The sequence below is a fragment of the Hipposideros armiger genome, unplaced genomic scaffold (assembly GCF_001890085.2).
Source record: "Hipposideros armiger isolate ML-2016 unplaced genomic scaffold, ASM189008v1 scaffold_41, whole genome shotgun sequence".
NCBI classification, from domain to species: domain Eukaryota; kingdom Metazoa; phylum Chordata; class Mammalia; order Chiroptera; family Hipposideridae; genus Hipposideros; species Hipposideros armiger.
This window is the reverse complement of record NW_017731391.1, coordinates 2,486,207-2,503,036: the sequence shown is the minus strand read 5'-3', so window position 1 is coordinate 2,503,036 and position 16,830 is coordinate 2,486,207. Positions and strand designations below refer to the sequence as shown.

Below are 16,830 nucleotides of genomic sequence, written 5' to 3'. Positions count from 1 at the left end.
ATCTTCTCTAACATAACCACTCATTAATAGTCTTTCCTTTTACCTTTCTCAAGTCATTAGAATAAGGGCAGGTAGGACTTCCAGTCATCACTAACACAAAGTGCAAAGGGTTTCTCCTACCTCATGTAAGAGGGACAACTTCTGTGATTACACGGTATCTTTTATATATTTTGGAACATTTCAAAGAATAGTCAGTGTGACTTACGAAGATACCAAGACAGATAAAAACAAAAACAAACTTCTAAGTAGACATGGAATACCTGGATTTAGAAGGAAGAAACAGTTTATTTTTGGCTAGCTAATAAAGAACTAATTTAAAGGTTTAAGTAGTATGGGAATTTGATTTGAAAAGTCAAGTCTAATTCTAAAAATGCAAGACTAATTAAAATATAGCAATCTCATGCTTCTGTTAGGATACACATTTGCATGCAAAATCTTTTAAGAAGGGTGGCATGCCAGACTTAGTATAGAACTGTTTCTCTTAAAATCTTACTTGCCTACACAGTAATGGAGGCTACAGAAGTCAGCAAAGCTTCCAACACCATAAAAGTTTAAATCAGCTATTAGTGAAAGTGAAGAGGAAAAAGGAAAAATAAACTAAGAAAATACATAGACAGACTTTAGTAAGAAAACTTAAGAGCTAAAATATGGATAAGTTATACAGATTATCATGGTATCTCTCATCCAATAAAACTGAATTTATAGCAGGAATAACAATACTGTGAAATCAGGTTTAGGAAAGTAATTTTAAAAGAATTTTTTCTCAAGTTTTGTGAGAAAATTTTATCACAAATTTAAGCCTCTTGGATTTTCAGTGATAGATGTAAGATTAGGAGCCAAACCTTTGAACTATAAACATAAGATAAAAATAATAATGACGACAGTAGCATATAGTTATCTACTAGAAAAGAGATCTGTATGGAATTAAAACAGATTAATTTAAAGTGAGTATTTACTTATTCTGATCTCTTTAGCAGACTTTGATTAAATAATTTCAACACATTTTTCCAGTATATTATAAAAATGAAATTAGGGAAATAACTGAAGGGAGATTACTCTGACTTTCAAGTAAGACCAATCTGATGAATAATAAACCCACAAGTCCAAAAACTACTAAATAAAAATAAATGTTTCATGAATGTATCAAGAGATGAGACCCAGATAATTCTAGCTCATTTTAAAATGTAAGATAACATGTAAAACAAAAAATAATCCCTGCTCCAATTTCCATATAAAGGGGTTACATACACCTCAAATGCACACTGTAAATTATATTTTTCTTAATTTATTAGAAGAACTTTATTATAGGAAATTCTGAGTAAATCTTGAAATACTAAAATAAAATGCTATAATCGAAAGTACTATAATGTTTACTGACTTTTAAATAATTGACAGTATATTTAGCTGTGAAAAGAGAAAAATACTGGACCACTATATTTTAAAATAGACACCAAGCAAATGGATGATCAAGTATAAACATGGACATTTTAAAAGGTTTTACCCGCATCATTTCGTTCTCTAATTGTTTTTTACGATGCAGACGTTGCTGATGAGATTTGAGTACATTTTCTACATGTTGCTCCATAAAGAATTTAAATGCCTGAGGAGAATAACTTTGAATACGAGATTCCCTCCGCTCTTCGTCTTTCTTGTTTTTCCTAACGGTGATAGGTGAAGTTGTAATCTGTTTCTTTTCTTTATCCCCACTATCAACATTTTCATAACTTTTTTCACCCTCATCTTCCTTGGGCAAGCTTGGCTGATCCTCTTTGTTAGATTTACTGATTGATTCATAGGGGGGAACAGGTGGGTTTTGGTGTAGCAGATGTTTTGGATAAGGTGGTGGCGGACCTTGATAGTTTGGAGCCTCAGCAACAGGCGGCATAACAGTCATATTTGAAGTGGTGCCCTCAGAAAAAGGGCTAGGTTGAACAGTTTGAATTGGCTGTGGCATCCAGGAAGGGTGTGTGGGTGCTAAAGCAGTCTGTAGCTCTGGCTTTAATACACGAATGCTTTTCACGGGTTGCTGGATTGGAGCTGGCGTGATAGCAGTGACTGTTGTAGCTGAAGGCTGAGAATTAGTAGAATGACCGGCTCTGTTTCCTAACGGGTTATTAAAAGAATTTGACCTCACTGGTATGTTAGGTTGCCAGGTGGGGATTTCATGCCCCGTGCTTGGGGACGACTGGGCTGGGGCAGAAGAGGACTGAGGCCAAGTGGTTTGCAGTCCAGGTACACTAATGTTATAAAGTTCCATGTTATGACTGTTTCTATTTGGCACCATCATAGACTGAGGAATGTTTCCATTTGCATATGATGAAGGAGCAGCAGAGCCCCCTGTCTGTAAAGCAGAAGGGCTTTGTCCATTAGTTGTGGTCAGAGGATACGGAGGGGGTGGCTGCCGGTTCACAGCGCCAGCAGGGACAACGTTCTGGTGTATCATAAAGTCAGTCTGACCACCACCGTTCTGAATGCCAGATCTCCCTGGTGGATAACTAAACTTATTAGAACTCTGCATGATGATTGGTTGTCTGCCAATGGGAACAGAACTAATGCCTCTTTGTCCCTGGTTAGGAGGATTCATTGGGGATGTGTTAAGAGGTGGGGGAGGATAGCCCTCCTGCCAGGCTCCAGGTGGAACAGGAGAGATTCGGGAGATGACGTATTCCATGTTCCCGGAATAGCGCTTCGTTTGAGAGTTTGGTTCCCATGAGGGGGGAGGTGGAGTTGTACCTCTTGGAGGAGGAGTCTGGCCTCTTGGAGGTGGAGGAGGAGTGACACTCCGTACTTGAGGAGGTGGTGGGGGGTTCACTCTCTGTCCATTGCTGGGGTGAGCTTGAGCAAACGCTGTTATACCAGATCCTGACAAAGGTTTTCCTACATCTGTCTGCGAGCTGGGACTTTCAGAACGATAGGCCGCACTGTCACTCAGGGGTGGGCCATGTCTCTGAGGAACTAAGGATTCTTTAGAACCTTTCCAGCTTTGTTTGCGGTTCACTGATTGTTGCACATTTCCTATGGTCATAAAACAGAGGGGAAAAAAACGAAACATGTTTTAGCCTCTTATTTTTGAAAAATTTAGCTTGGAATTCTGACACTACTGATAATTCTCTTTCAAGAATTATAAAAATCAGATTTCAGTAAGTGGTTTTATTTTACCTGTTAAAATTTTATTTATTTTTGACTAGGTGACACATTTTCATAGCTCAAAATTCCCGAAGTACAAAAGAATACTCATCTCTGGGAGGGCAATAGATGGGGGGAGGGGGGTTGTTACTTTGTGAGGGTGAAAAGGGTAACTATTGCATTGTTCTGTACACCTGAAACTAACAATAAAAAAAAAAAGAATACTCATCTCTGTCCCTTAGCCAACCAGTTTCCTTCCATGAAGATAACCAATGTCATCAATAAGATATTTTAGGGATATACAAGTAAATAGTATGCCTCCTATTTATACTCTTGTGCTTGGCTCTTTTCATTAAAAAATTGAGGATTCTTTATCAGTATATAAAGTGTTTTCTCACTTTTAAAAAATGTTATCATAGTTTTTCACTGTATAGATATATACAAATTTATTTAATCAGGTCCCCTATTGATGAATATTAAAGTTGTTTCTAGTCTTTTGCTTTCAAAAAAAAAATTTTTGTACAGATTTCATTTCATGCGTTAAGTACAAAATTATTAGAAGTAGCATTAGTGGGCCAGTGTGTCTACTTGTAATTTTGATAGATACAATAACTAATCTTAAGTACGTTTCAATATGGCTTTTAAAACAAAAGAGACAACAGGAGATAATTAGCTGAATGCTAAGTAGGTATGGATTTTACAGAGTCTCTCTGTACTGGAATTTCCAAATAAATGAAATAGGCAAGAAAATATACGATACAAAAAAATATTTAAAATATTCTGGCCATTGGAAAGAGGTATATATTATATATGTAATACATCTGTATAAAATACAATACTATAAATAACACATTCCAGAAGGATGAAACATTTAAGTGTTAAAGATGAAACCATACAAGTACTAGGAAAAAACAAGTGAACATTCAACAATATCGGGGTACCTCTTTGGAAAGTCCCAAGTATGACAAAGGTAGAGAACATACAGTAAAATACTAACAGATCTAAACACAAAAACTGCTTATCTCCATCAAAACAAAACAAACCAGAAACATCTACAAATTGGAAAGGACAATCTCAACCTGGGAGAAACTATATTTAATAACATATGAGAAAAAAGCAGTAAATGTTCAGAATGTACAGTTTAGCACTCCATTTCATCTAGGCTGAGCAGCATCTTGGCCCTGTGACTTCTGGGAAAGTCATCACTCTGGGCAAGATACACAAGTCCTGAGGCCACCTTCCTCAGATCATCAGCTGAGGCTAAATACACCACATCACTCACCCAACTTTTACTAGTGAAAATGTGAGTCAGGGCGACCCTGAAAATGTGAGTCACCGCGACCCTAGAGTAGACTGCCATCCCTATAGTTCTGCACCTCCCAGACCCTGCCACGACTGCCCTCTAGACATGCTCTGCTCTCTAACCAGCAAATGCTCCTATGTCCCTAACCTCAGCTCCAAGCTTGCCCACCACCTCCTTAAAGCTGGTTATCTTCTGCTGACCTTACTTTCCTTTCAGCCCTTTGCAATTAAGATTTTCTTTAAAAATAAATTGGATAAAAGGTGAGATCCTACCTCTTTGCTCTCCATTTATGCTTCCAGTTCACTGCTTTCTTTCATATTCTTTTTTAAAAGCCAGCTCTTTGGAAACTCCTGCTATCCAGGAGGCCGCATTCATTCCTCTCACCAACCTAATGAATCCTTACTCCTTGCCCTCAATCACACATAACTTTGGCGTTTGCTGTACCCTAAGCCTAGCCAATATTCTATAATTCAATATCCACATGGACAAAACATCCATCACCCTCACCTCTCAGTTTCTTGAGCTCCTCCCCTCCACTCCACTCAAAGTATCACTCCCAAAATCACATTGCTAATTTTGATACCACACATATCTGCTTTTATAAATCACTAATTTGAGGTTTATGCTCTTGGCCAACTCCTTCTCATATTTAACTACGCCTACTGCAAACGTCCATCAACCTCCTTAAGATCTCCAATGTTAATCCCCTACTTCATCAGTTCTCCTTTCTTTATGGCACACTTCAGCCAATTTAAATCCATGGTCCATTACTTCTTTCTTCCCTCTGTATTCCCCTTCTCCTCTCCTCATTTGCATTCATTCACTAAATATTTATTGAGCACCTAGAGCCAGGCACGTCCCTAAGCAATCCAAGTACACTGGTGAACAAGGTAACATCACTGGCCCCATGGAACCTACATTCTTGAGGGAGAAGGCTGACAATAAACAAGTAAATAAATAAATAAGGTAACATCCTGATATGATAAATGCTACTTGAAGAAAACACAAATGGTGTCAAATGATAGAGTAGCAGGAGGATAGAAAGGGATGAGTCAGTGGTCAGAAAAGGCTCTACCAAGGACATGACATGTTCTAAGACTGAGCAAAAATCCTGAGGTGGGAGCTTGGTCTTTTCCAAGAACAAAAAGAAACCCAGTATGGCTGGAGAGCAGTAAATGTGGGGCAGGGTGGTACTAGATGAAGTATGACAGTAGCGAAGCCATGGAGAGGAATTTGAAAGGAATGAGAAGCCACGAACAGCAGAGGAAGAATATGCCCTGATTAAGGGTTTAAATTACCCTTTCAGCAACATTCTGAACTCTCTTTATCTCTCTACCTTATTCTGTATACTTGTTTAGTAAAACTCCAGTCACAGATGATTCCAGCTATCTATTTTTTTTCATGCCTGCTAGAGAAGGTGAAGTAAAAGCAGATTGATTCCACCATGAATTCATCATCAGCATCATCAAACAGCCTCAGCACTACCTGGAAATCCTACTGTTCCTTTTGGTCTCCACTACGACTCTTGCCAGTGCTCAGTGTCCTCACCCATCATTTGATTTTCTACTTTTAAGAAACGAAAGGCATCAGAAAGGAACTCCCTTATCTTCCCTAAACCCATTTGCTCCTATCAGAGCAAAACGGTTCTTTCTCTTCCTGTGTAAGGCTGCTGATTTCTCATCCCACGCTTTGAATCCTTTCTTTTCATGGCTTCTCAGGAACCTTACTCGACCCTTCTCTCTTCAATATTTTATTTCACCCTCTAACTAGACTCTTGTAATTATCTTTTAAATATGACTAAGTTTTTCCTATTAAAAAAAAATAATAAAAAGGCTCTCCCTCTACTCCCATATAGCCCACTTCCTCTAAGTGTTATTTGGTGCTGGTCCACAAAGTGATATTAGCCCACTATGAGATAAGTATGGAAGTTGAGAGTAAAAATTTATACTTACAGAAATTTGACAATAATTTTATGTCTGTTAAATGTAGTAATAAAATATTTGGACTCATATTTTATATGTCACTGAAAATTTATTTTCTAATAATTTGTTAGTACTTTATTTTATAAAATTACCAATCTGTAATGAATTAAAAATTAAAAAAGACCTTCACCACAGATAGGAAGCTCTACTTTTGCTAATGTCCTCACTCTACCCTCACAGAAAAGCTTCTCAAAGAACTGTCTATACTTGAGTTCTTCACATCCATTTATTCCTCAACTCACTCCAATCTGAAGGATGCTCCAATGACTGAACAAAAACAAGTTACTCCATGTGTTATGGGATGAACTGTGTCCTCCTAAAATTCAGTAACACTTAATTCCCAGTACCTCAGAATGGGACTATATTTGAAGATGGGGCCTTTAAAGAGATAATTACGGTTAAATAAGGTCATAGGGTGGATCTTAAGTATGACTGGTGTCCTTATAAGAGGAGGAAATCTGGACACAGAGAAAGACACCAGACAGATGTGCATGCAGAGGGACCCAGTGAGAAGGTGGTCATCTGCACGCCATGGAGAGAGGCCTCAGGAGAAACTAAACATGCTGTCTCCCTGATCTCCGACTTCTAGCCTCCAAAACTGTGAGAAAATTAATCTTTTATTTAAGCCACCCTGCCTGTGGTATTTTGTTATAGCAGCCCAAGCAAACTAATGCACCATGTCACTAAAGCCAACAAGGCATTTTCTAGTTCTCACCGTGATCAATTTCTCTTAGTAGCATTTGGCATTTTTGACTATTCCTTCCCCTTCTTGAAACATTCTCTTCCCTAGGCTTTCAAGACATTAGAAACCTTATTGGTTTTCTAACTTCCTTTTTAGCTATTTCTTCTGTCCTCTTTGCAGGCTTAGCCTCTCCTGTCAGCTACTGAGTATAATAGGCTTGGTTCTAGTCCATCTTGTGATCTTGGTCTACGTTATCTCCTTTAGGTGACCTATGTCATGCAGGGCTAATCCAAGAGCCATATGTATCTGGGTCCCCACTTGACATCTTCACTCAGATAACTCAGTGAGCCTAATTCAATCTTATGTCTACGACCAGATTTAGGATCTTTCTCCACCAAATCCTGTTCTCTCTTAGCATTCCCTTTCATAACATGGTGTATCAGCATCCATTTTCTACAGCAAAAGCCTAGAGTCATTCCGCTCCAGTATCATCCCCCTATGTTATCTATCACCCACCAAGTCCTTGTCAACTTGACTTCTCCCATCTCTCTTAATTCATCCACATTTCTCCATTTCCATCGCCCTAATCCAACTGCCCTCATTTCCTGTGAACTACTGTATGTCTTATCAAGTGTATCCAGATACTCTCTCCTGCTCTCCCTAACCTGTTCTCATCCACTGCAGCCATCTTTTTGAAACACAAATCTAATCATGTCATCATGTTTCTGTAACTTCCTGCTGCTCTTAGAAAATCAAGACAGTCCTGCATAGTCAGGCCCCTAGGTACTTCTCTATTCTGTTTTCAGTGCTGTAGACATTTTCATTTCTTTGAATGTGGTATCAAAACCTGCCAAACAGGCCATGCTAAGGACACTCTTCCTCACTAAACCTATCCCCATCAACCCTTGCCTTTCTGCAGATATCAGCTCTACTATCAGTTTCACAGGAAGGTTTTCTCTGATCTTCATTAGGTCAAAATCTCTCTATTTTATGTGTTCATAGTACCATGTCACTCTCCCCTCTTCATTCATACTATGTAGTTGTAATTCTACATGTATCTGATCTCCACAGAAGGGCAAGAACTTCATACCCAGTGCCGAGCAAAGGGTCTGAAAAAGTGGTTGATCAATAAAAATGTGTTGAATGAAGGGAAAAATGAATAAATAAGGCTTCTTATAAATCAATAATAAAGACAAACACAAGATTAACGAAGAATTAAAATGCCAATGGAAAAATAACCAATAAACAAATGTTGAACCTCACCAGTGATCAAAGAAATGTGAATGTAAAATGAGATGTATTTCCACAGCCATTAAATATATAAAAATGATAATGCCTAGGATTTACAGATATAGGCATTCTCATATTAAACTGATCAGGAGAATATAAGTTGGTAACACCTTTCCGACAGTAAAATCTAAGAGAAACTTTAAATTTTCGCAAGTCTTTAAAAATTTACTTTTACAAAATCAGAAAATGTACAAATATTTAGGTACCAGGGCATTTATGCGAGGTTGGCTATAATGGCAAAAAATAAAAAGGAAATAAGGTAAATGTCAAAAAATGAGAGACTAGTTAAATAGAGGATGTGATAAATCTATTTTAATGTAGCTATTAAAATCATTCCATTTAATAACAAGGAAAGTTATGCATGGTATATTAAGTGAATGAAGTAGGTGTTAGTATGACCCATTTTTTTGCTTATACAACAAGAATCAAAATGTACACATATAAACCCACTCAGGTTTTCCACAGGAAAAAAGACACCAAAATCTTGTATTAACAGTGGTGTTTTCCTTTTATTTACTTCTTAAATATTCTATGATGAACATGGTTTACTCTTATAATAAGATAAAAAGAAAGAAATAGTTTGAATGATATTTGTGGTCAAATGAAAGAAGTATTTCTGCTGCAGTGTAACCAATTGAGGAGTTCTCAGCCTAGACTGCCACCCATCAGAATAGCCTGTGGAACGTCAGGGCCCATCCTCTAACTCATCTTGGTATAGTATAACACTATAACATTATTACCCTAATTTGAGATTTTCACTTGCTGTGATGCTTTTAACAACTTCTGAGAGTAAATGTTTGATATCTTAAATACTTAAAACAATACTATTAAATAAGAGACTAGGGAAAAAGTCTGATTAATCACCTGGTTTCAAGCTGGCATTAATAGGTCTGGCAGCTGCCACAGCCATCTGCTCCCGTCGAGGATCCTGGTAACTCATTTTACTAATGAATTCAATGGCAGCTTCTATACTTCTGTTATTAGTTTTCTGAAGAGCCTGTATAACCATATCCTGATACGAAATTTGAAAAAAGGAAAAAAAATTTAAATCTTATAATTAATAAGAGGGAAAGAACACTATGAGTTCCACAAGAAAAATCCGTAATTATGAAGAACAGGCCCGAACCATAATATTCATGTCCTGTTTGTAAAGCTACTACAAAAATCCATACATTCTCAAATTACTAAAGAAAACAAAAGAAACCCTCAAATCCTTCAAATATTTCTTTAACCTTTTCACCTCTATGTAACGTATTACTGTTTTCTTCTAGGATTAACTACTTCTGGGTGCAACCATAGAAATATGATTCTGATTATTTCTCAGTCTTAATTTCATTCTTCTTCTTTTTTTTCCTTAAGATTTTATTAGGGAATTGGGGGAGGGGAACAACATTGGGGAATCAGGGAAGGGGAACAGACAAGCTGCTGTCCTTTTGTTCTTCAGTCTAGTTGTGGAGGACGTCGCTTCACTGGCCCATGTTGGTATTACCACTGCGCTTGCAGTTGCTCGCCGGCCATTGGACGACAGCTCAAGGCAGCTCAGGAAAGCTCACGCCCACTGCCAGCCAGCCCCACTGCAGCCTACACCGTAGCCAGCAACTCACAGCAGCCCAGCTCCAGGTTGAGCAGTTGTTCACCATCTTAGCTGTAGAGGGCGCAGTGTCACTGGCCCTCATGTGGGATCTGAACCGGGGCCCTGCTGCTCAGAGGTGGCGTCCCAAGCCAACTCCTAACCAACACGCCACTCGGCCGGCCCCTCAATTTCCTTCTTATATGAACAAACAGAGACTACTGGATTGTTAAAAAGGTATTCAGAACACTGAAAATCACTCTTTTGTATCATTAAAATGTTTTATCAGGCACCTTTGCCACTGTGTTTAAACAGAGCTATGTGGTTCTCGTTCCTATCCTCCTCAAGCTTACATTTTAGAGAACTTCATTTACCAGGACATAAAAATAGGACAAATGGTAGAAGAATAACACTTAGGCTATCTATGATTACGTGATGAAGACTTTTGGAGGCTAGATGGTATGATGAAAAAAGCAGAGTTTCGAATCAAAGAGAACTGAGTTTGAGTTCCAGCAGCCCCACATCACTACACTTTTATTCTTCATGCTCAGAAGCAAAAGTATACTCCAGTGATTGTAGGTTTATGTACCACACTTTAGAACTGTGTGAGCTTCGGCAAGTTACTTAACCTTTCAGAGCTCAACTTCTTCATAATTAATAGACTCACAGAGTGGATGTGAGGATTAAATAAGAAAACATGTAAAAGCACGTAAGCACAGTGCCTGGAGCTCAGATGTGGGATGTCCTGTTCCGCTCCTTGTCCTTTACGTTATATGTAAACATAAATTATACACTAACTTGCAGAAAGTATACTGACATGCATCTTTCAAGAGGTAAGCAGCTATTTACATGTCCTAGACGATTTAATATTTCAAACAATATTTTTAAATGAGAAATGGCTTAGTAAGATGGACTAGATGGTGAACAGGCTACTGAGAGATGATCTTCCTATGTGAAATGACTGGAGATGAGAGTGAGACCATCCAAAAACAGGCTGTGACAGAGACTTGTTGCCTACTCAAGATCCACTCTCCCTTTCCTAGAAAAAGGTATTGGTTAGGAAGAAAAAGTTTCCTTATAGCTACAGTGGCCACATGAGAATTCTGACCAATGAGACAAAAGCAAGGATTTCTGGAAGAATGTTGCTATGCCTGCTTGGGTACTGTTTCTTCCTATGTCCTGTTTCCTAGACAATACATAGACCACCTGTGCTACAGCATGTTACCATCAAGAAGGAAAATTCAAGAAACTTCTAAGAGTCACTGGTTCTGAAATCTTTAAGAGACCGAATCAATGCTAGCAATATAATCTGAGTCACTATTTTGTTTAAAGCATTATTTGGATTTTTGTTAAAAAGCAACCAAACCCAATCCTTAATTGGTACAAAGGAGCAGTATTGTCACATTTTATGCCAATCAGACTCTGCAAATTTGTAGTGAAATACAAAGGAATTAATAAATCTCATTTTACGTGCAAATTTAAAATACAAATCAATCCAAATTAAAATTCACCAGGGACTACTTAACTTTAAAACTGGCTAAGTCAAGTGAACTGTATTTATGCTATTGTCACATAGCAGTGCCATTTCAGTTGGTAAGAAAATTGGCACCCACCATCCTTTTTCAGTGTTGGGAACCATAAACTTATAAAATGCACCAGAATTTCAGCCTGTGATTCTGGTGATAATTATGCTGGCTTTTATTTTTGAGTATTTATTGTTATATGTTAAAATGTTGGGCCGGCCGAGTGGCATGTTGTTTAGGAGTTGGCTTGGGATGCCAGCTCTGAGCAGCAGGGCCCCGGTTTAGATCCCACATGAGGGCCAGTGACACTGTGCCCTCTACAGCTAAGATGGTGAACAACAACAGCTCAACCTGGAGCTGGGCTGCCGTGAGTCATCAGCGACGGCGTAGGCTGCAGGAGGGCTGGCCAGCAGCAGGCATGAACATTAGTGAGCTGCGTGAATGGCCGTCCAATGGCTGGCGAGCAACTGTCTCACCTGGGAAGAGCGCAATGATAATACCAACATGGGCCAATGAAGCAACATCCTCCACAACTAGACTGAAGAACAAAAGGACAGCAACTTGTCTGTTCCCCTTCCCTAATTCCCCAATACAATCTTAAAAAAAAAAAAAAAAAAGAGTTTTTACATCAGCAACAATACTAACCAAGTGTTTTTCAGGTGGGGGGTGTTAATGCCAGTAGAAAGAGAGCACCCTCAAATGAGTAACTTTGGAACAGAAGATGTGATAAGAAAACATGTTCATATTACTATGCTTTTGCTTTTCATGCTCAGAAGCAAAAATATACTCTAGTGCTTGTAGATTTGTGTGACAAGAATGCATAAATTCTATTTAACATCTATTCCTATGAGGAAGTTAATGTTGAAATATTTGAGTTTTTAAATTTACAGAGCACCAGAAACATATTCTTAAAAAACTGCAACTGCCTTGAACCTGGAATAGCTAAAAGAATAGATTAGAGCTTATGAAATGATAAAAATTATTAAGTAAAAACTGGATAAGAATTTTAAAGAGCCAAGTTGGAATCTTGAATAAATTCTGCAATATAATGGGAAGCTATCAGAATCAGTGATTCAAGGACGAGTATAAGTAAATTGCCATATTCTTTGTATCGCCGTGGGTATAAATAATACCATACCTTCATTATTTGGACAAATGAGAATTGATAAATGTCAAAATGCTTTTTAGTAAAGCAACCTTGCTTAAGGGATTATTAATGTCATAAGATGACAATTTTGAAATGTGTGATTGTAATAAAGCTTTATATCTTTGTGCAAAGATATCTTTGTGCAAAGCAATTATTGTCATTATTGCCAACAGATAAAGAACAGAGCACTGACCAATGCCTCACAAAAGTTGCCTACATTAGAATTTAAAAAAAATTTTTTTAAAGATTTTATTAGGGAATTGGGGAAGGGGAACAGTGTTGGGGAATTGGGGAAGAGGAACAGCCAAGTTGTTGTCCTTCAATCTTAGTTGTGGAAGGCACAGCTAGCTCAGCTCCAAGTGCCACGTGGCCATCCGGCCACCCATCGGCAGCTCGTGGCTGGTAAGCTCAAGGTGCCGTGTTCAATCTTAGTTGCGGGTGGGTGTAGCCAACCATCCCATGTGGGAGTTGAACAGGCAGTCTTCTTGTTCGGAGCACATGCTCTCACCAGCTGAGCCATCCTGCCACCTGTTGGCAACTCACTGGCAGCTCAGCTCAGGCACAGCTCACTGGCCCTTGTGGGAATCGAACCAGTGACCTTGCTGCTCAGAGCTCATGCTCTTAACTAACTGAGCCACTCGGTGGGCCCGGAAAAGAATTTTAAGTTCCTTAAAGGTATGGAACATGTTTGGTATGAGTATCTTGATTGATGAACTCACACATAGTAAGAGCTCCATAAACACATACATATCTACTTAGGTAACTGACATACACATTACCACTTAAAGGCCTTTATAGTCATGTGTTTTTCTAAACTCTCCCTAGCAATATATAAAAGGAAAGAATAAGAGCAACGATTCAGCTGTGTGTTTATTCTTTGCCTTTTGGCTAAGGGATTAGAAAGAAAGTACAGTCCTCTGGAGAATCTCCATTCAAGCTATTTCCTGAATCCTCTAACTACTAACCAGGAAAACAACCCAGGTCCTCTCCTCCTCTCTCTCTATTTTCTGGTGCAAATCCAATATTTTTAGAACACCTATGACTAAAAATTATAGAAAATGATATTAGCTAAATGAATAGAATGGGCCAGAAAAAATAATTGTTTTTCTTCCTAGTTTAATTGTAAATCTCCCTTTTCAAATCCTTTAGTATAATGTAAACTTAGGTTCTCATTTTTAAAATTAAATATAGAGATATCTGAAATGTATCACCAAAATATTAACAATAGTGAAGGAATTTTAAGGGTAGTTATCTTTGTGTTATAGACCTAAAGGTAATTTTCAGTTTCTTCTTTATGTTTTCAAATTTTTAACAGAAAATAGGTATTACTTTTATGATCCAGAAAAAAGTTCCTATAATTTTGAAAGGAAATATAATTAATGCTTGATCATTCACATTAATTATATTTTCCACAGCCAATTTTCATCTAAAATGGTTTATGCCACCTAAAGGATTCATATGAAGTATGTTATCATGGAAAATAAATTTATTAATAAACAAAATGATTAAATATATGTGCTATGAAAAACTTTTAAAATGAGTTCTGAAAGTAAACATTAAAGACTTGGCATAATTAACACGAACTGAAATTTCATTAAAATAAAACTTTGAAATTCTTGAAGATTGATCAACATCTAAATTTTTAGTTTTTATGAATTTAAGATTTGGGCCTGTGAGTGATGTAAACATAACGGCTCAATGAAACCTCTGATTATATTTCTTCTTCTGTGCTGTAAACTTAAAACTACATATCCTGAGAGCTGTCATTCCTGCCACAGCCACTTAGCTCACCAGAGCTCCTATCACACAACCACATGCCCTTACCCCGCCCTCACCTATGGCTTTCCAACTGCACTTCCACTCTGACTTCATGGCTTGACCTTTAAATCCCAGAAACCACAGAGAAGACTAAAGAAACAATAATTATTTTGTTTTAATAACTAATGGAATTGTGAACAGCATTCTTTGCTGATAGAATATACAAAATGTATACCTGATAAATTCTCTCAAAGGAAACATTTAGGCAGGAGATCACCTAAAATGTGTTATGTAGTATAAAGTAAGAAAAATCCTTTCTTTTGTCTTTGAAAGTTCTTACCTCATCAAACCCAGCAGCTTGTAAATCCTGAAGCATTTGTGGATTAACTTCTGAAGTACTTCGACTTGTTTCATTTGCAAATGGCTGTAGAGAGTTTCGAATTTCCAGCAAGGCTTTATGATGAGTCCCAAATTTGGGTGGATTTCTGATTTGTCGAGGATCTTCAATTGACATTTTGCTCATGTTATGCTCAGCCTTAACGGCATCGGATGGTTTCGATAAATTCCGAAGGGATTCCCGAATTTCTTGCAACATTTGCCGGCTGCTGCCAGTGTAGTTACTGGCAGGAAAGGTCTTAGGTCTCATTTGTCTATATCCCTCTGGCTTTTCACTCCTCTTCATGAAAACATCTATATGTATAACCCACACACAGGACTTCTTTAAGAGCTACTTGATAGATTCAGAGACTTCTCTTGAGCAAAACTGAAAAGGATCCTTTGCATAAGTCCCCAGGAATGTTAAAATTCTTTACAATTTAAATAATTAAACCTATAAAAGAAAAAATAAATAAAAGCTATAAAGTGATTAACTGATAAAGCAGTAACATGAAGTAGGGGTGAATAACACTGATTTAGGAGTTAGAGACCTAAGTTATAGTTCTGGCTCCATTATGGATTACTGTATGATAAGGAGAAGTTAGTTAATCTTTGTGCCTATTTCCTAATCTAAAAAATGACCTCAAGTAATGGTTATGATAAAATTATTTTAAGAGTGCTTTAGTAAACATACAAAGTATATACAAATGCAAGGGACTGTGAAATGAACAATACAACACGCAACCGCAACCTCTCATTATCAACTTCACCAAGTGGCTCTAATTTTAGATTTTACAAATTAGACTTCAAGTATAAGATTTCTTTAGGGAAAAAAGGGGGCATTGTTGCTTTAAAAAGGTTTTTTAACCACTCGTTCAGAAGATTCCTTTATGCTTCAAAACAGATGCCTGGGTTTATTTTCCAAACTGTGGACTGGGCCTCTAGAGACAGTATACTTCTTCTTAACAAGGGGAGGGGGAATGGGCCTCTGTGGATAAGCTCGCATTCCTCACATAATGCATGAATGTCTTCTACTACGCACTAAAACAGTCATCTAAAATGTACTTACATGTCCCCATTGATAGGGAAATCATGAACTCAAGAAGGTCATTCCTTGCGATCTACAAGAATTGTTTAGGAATGTTTTCTTGGAGCACTGTGAAATCTCACCCGGTGCATGTAGAGAGCCTGCTGTGGGCCAGTACGCTGCAACTTTGCCTACATTCTTACCTAACAATCCTAACAGCCCTGTGAGGGAGGTTTTACTATCTCTACTTTGCAGATGAGGAAACTGAGGCTCAGAGAGTTTGGGTGAAATAGCCTGTAAGTGGTACCACTGGGATGTTAAACGCTGCTAATTATCATCTACTGGGAGCCCATTTCTAGTCTCATTAGACGTAATCACAACTCATGTTACATAAACACATCTATAGACAGACAGATATAGGTATCTCTCCCTGTTATCTTCTCAAAGACCCTTTCCCTGGTCACCTCATTACCCTGTTTTGTTTTTCTTGATAGTACTTATCACTATCTACAAATCTTACTTGTTTACTTGCTTATTGTCTATCTCTCCTCACTGAAATAAAGCTCCTCGAGAGTAGAGGACCTTATTTGTCTCTTAACCACTGTATGTCCACCACCTACCGTATTTTTTCCATGTATAATGTGCACTTTTTTGACCAAATTTGTGAGGGAAAAATAAGGATGAGCATTATACAAGGGTAGTACTAACTCCGTATCTATATAAATGTTTTTAATTCTTCTATTTATGCTTATGAGTTAAAAGTGTAACTCTAGAAATCAATAACGATATCCGTATGCAAAATAAGACCCTGGAATACAATTGGTTTTGTTGAACTTACGACGAACCTGCAACAACGAAGAGTTCTTGGCCTTCTATGATGCATAAATATCATAAATTTGTTACCAGTACATAAAATTTCTTGTACCTTGTATCTGTTCTTGTGTTTTGTAATTATTTGTTACATAAAATTTCTTGTACCATAATATGTTAAAAAATAAACGCTAAAATTCCTCTATAATACACAAAACAAGTACCTAAATGTAAACA

At 37.7% G+C, this 16,830-nt stretch overlaps 1 protein-coding gene across 3 annotated transcripts in view; it reads right to left on the bottom strand.

Moving 5' to 3' along the window:
- The window catches only part of LATS1 (large tumor suppressor kinase 1), a 44,545-nt gene that overhangs the window by 15,871 nt on the left and 11,844 nt on the right, over positions 1-16,830 (bottom strand). For all 3 annotated transcript variants that reach the window (XM_019638952.1, XM_019638953.1, XM_019638954.1), the window contains exons 2-4: positions 14,722-15,210; positions 9,248-9,395; positions 1,502-3,015 (exon numbers count right to left, since the gene is read on the bottom strand). In XM_019638952.1, coding sequence (XP_019494497.1) covers positions 1,502-3,015; positions 9,248-9,395; positions 14,722-15,063 — 2,004 coding nt within the window. In that variant the 5' untranslated portion in view covers positions 15,064-15,210. The remainder of the gene's footprint in view (positions 1-1,501; positions 3,016-9,247; positions 9,396-14,721; positions 15,211-16,830) is intronic.